The sequence below is a fragment of the Chiloscyllium plagiosum genome, unplaced genomic scaffold, assembly GCF_004010195.1.
Source record: "Chiloscyllium plagiosum isolate BGI_BamShark_2017 unplaced genomic scaffold, ASM401019v2 scaf_2468, whole genome shotgun sequence".
NCBI lineage: Eukaryota > Metazoa > Chordata > Chondrichthyes > Orectolobiformes > Hemiscylliidae > Chiloscyllium > Chiloscyllium plagiosum.
Window position 1 is genome coordinate 12,032 of NW_025208085.1, and position 1,969 is coordinate 14,000.

General features: G+C 44.0%; 1 protein-coding gene across 1 annotated transcript; it reads left to right on the forward strand.

The window, feature by feature from the left end:
* Positions 1 to 179: 179 nt before the first annotated feature.
* Positions 180 to 1,965, forward strand: LOC122546666 (zonadhesin-like; the record flags this gene model as incomplete). The annotated part of the gene is made up of 4 exons (XM_043685331.1): positions 180 to 747; positions 1,037 to 1,236; positions 1,354 to 1,734; positions 1,846 to 1,965. Coding segments are annotated over 4 exons (1,269 nt in total), but the record flags the coding sequence as incomplete, so codon positions are not given.
* Positions 1,966 to 1,969: the final 4 nt, after the last annotated feature.

Genomic DNA, 1,969 nt, shown 5'->3' on the forward strand with positions numbered 1-1,969 from the left:
ATCTAAAGTGAAACAGAACAAAATGAACGTGTGTACCATGTGCACCAATCTGATGTGAAGTATAGCGTTTACTGTACATTGCTGTATGCAAATTGCTGTTCACGTTTGTTGTGCATGTTGAATGAAAGAATGCTGGAGTCTGCTAGAAAAGCTGTTGTTGAATCACCATTTTCCTCTTGTGTCAGGTGGATAACGTGTGGCAGACGTTACCTGTCAAATTAGTCAATGGCACCTTGAACGTGAGTAGGAGTGGAGACTACGTGGTCCTGGTGACAGATTTTGGGCTCTCTGTTTCATATGACGTTGATCACTCAGTGGAAGTGAAAGTGCCGAGTACATATTTCAATCAGACTTGCGGTATGTGCGGCAACTACAATGGAATGAGAAAGGATGATTACATGAAACCTGATGGAGAACAAGCCAAAGATTCAAATGAGTTTGGAAATAGCTGGAAGGTGCCACCGGAAGAACCAGGTTGTGACCCAGTCGAACCTGCGAAGTGTGAGCCTGATGAGGAGAAACTTTACCAAAGTGATGCCTTCTGTGGTCTGATCACCAGTCAACAAGGTCCATTTGCACAGTGCCACTCTGTAGTAAATCCCAATGGATTCTTTGAAAGCTGTGTTGTTGAACTGTGTCTGTTGGCTGGAAGCCAAGATGCTCTGTGCGATACCCTCAAAATCTACGCACATGCGTGTCAAAGTGCAGGAGTGACCATTGCACCTTGGAGAAACTCCACTTTCTGTCGTACGTATTAGTGAGCTTCCATTGTTTTGCATTAATAATTTCCTATTTAAGACAAAGGAAAATGTTTTCATTATTGTGTGTTATAGTTTCTTTTGTGACAGAATTGCTATTTCCTGTTAGCTTGCTTCAGTTTTGGTTTGGTCGCATGCTAAGCTTTATACTTTCCATTCCAGAGATCCAATGTTTCAGAAAGCATTTGCTGCAAAAGCCATCCTTCCCGATTGCCATAGTCATGGGAAACATGGTGTGAGAAGTTCAAAAGATTTGATTGTATCTTCCTTGTTTTCAGCTGTTTCCTGTCGAGCCAATAGCCAGTACAGTCTATGTGGCAGTGCTTGTCCAGCCACATGTACAGACCGATTTGCTCCAGAGAACTGCAGCAAGCCATGTGTGGAGGACTGCGTGTGTAACATTGGGTTTGTTCTCAGTGGAAGCACGTGTGTGCCCGCTCAGAACTGTGGCTGCATCCACAACGACAAATACTACGAAGTAAGTTGGAGGGCTTTTTGGTCCCGTTTGGCTGTTTCACGTGCATTCATGCAACTTTGTGATTTCATGAGGAGCACGCAGCAGTTTTGAAAATAACACTTGCTGTTTGTCTGTCAGAAAGGAGCAACGTTCTGGGAAGAGGGATGTCTCCAGCGGTGTCGATGTACTGGAAATAACCACGTAGTATGTGAAGCAGCGTCTTGTGGACCAGCGGAAATTTGCAAAGTGCAGGATGGAAATTTGGGATGTTACCGGGCAGACACTGCGAAGTGCCACATTTACGGGGACCCGCACTATACGACGTTTGATGGGAAACTGTATCACTTCCAGGGTACTTGCAATTATACTGTGACTGAGACTTGTGGAAATACATCTGTTCGTTTCTCGGTGACAAGCAGGAATGAACACAGAGGCAACCCAACATGGTCTATGATTAATTCCATTGCTCTCCAGTTTGCTGACATTCATATTGCAGTGAGGAAAAATAACCTTGTTTATGTGAGTAATGTTTCTGATTGGTAGCGTTGACAGAATGAGCGTAATGTTGAAGAAAGGTAACTGCAGTGACTGTGACTGTTGTATCAGTAATGCTGGTAATCTTTTGCTTAGGTTGATGGAGTGAAGGTTGAGCTCCCTGTGACACCCCATTCTTCAGTAAGCGTATCAATGGTAGGATCGTTTGTCATCGTCCAGACCAACTTTGGTGTTCAGCTGAAGTTTAATGGTGATCATG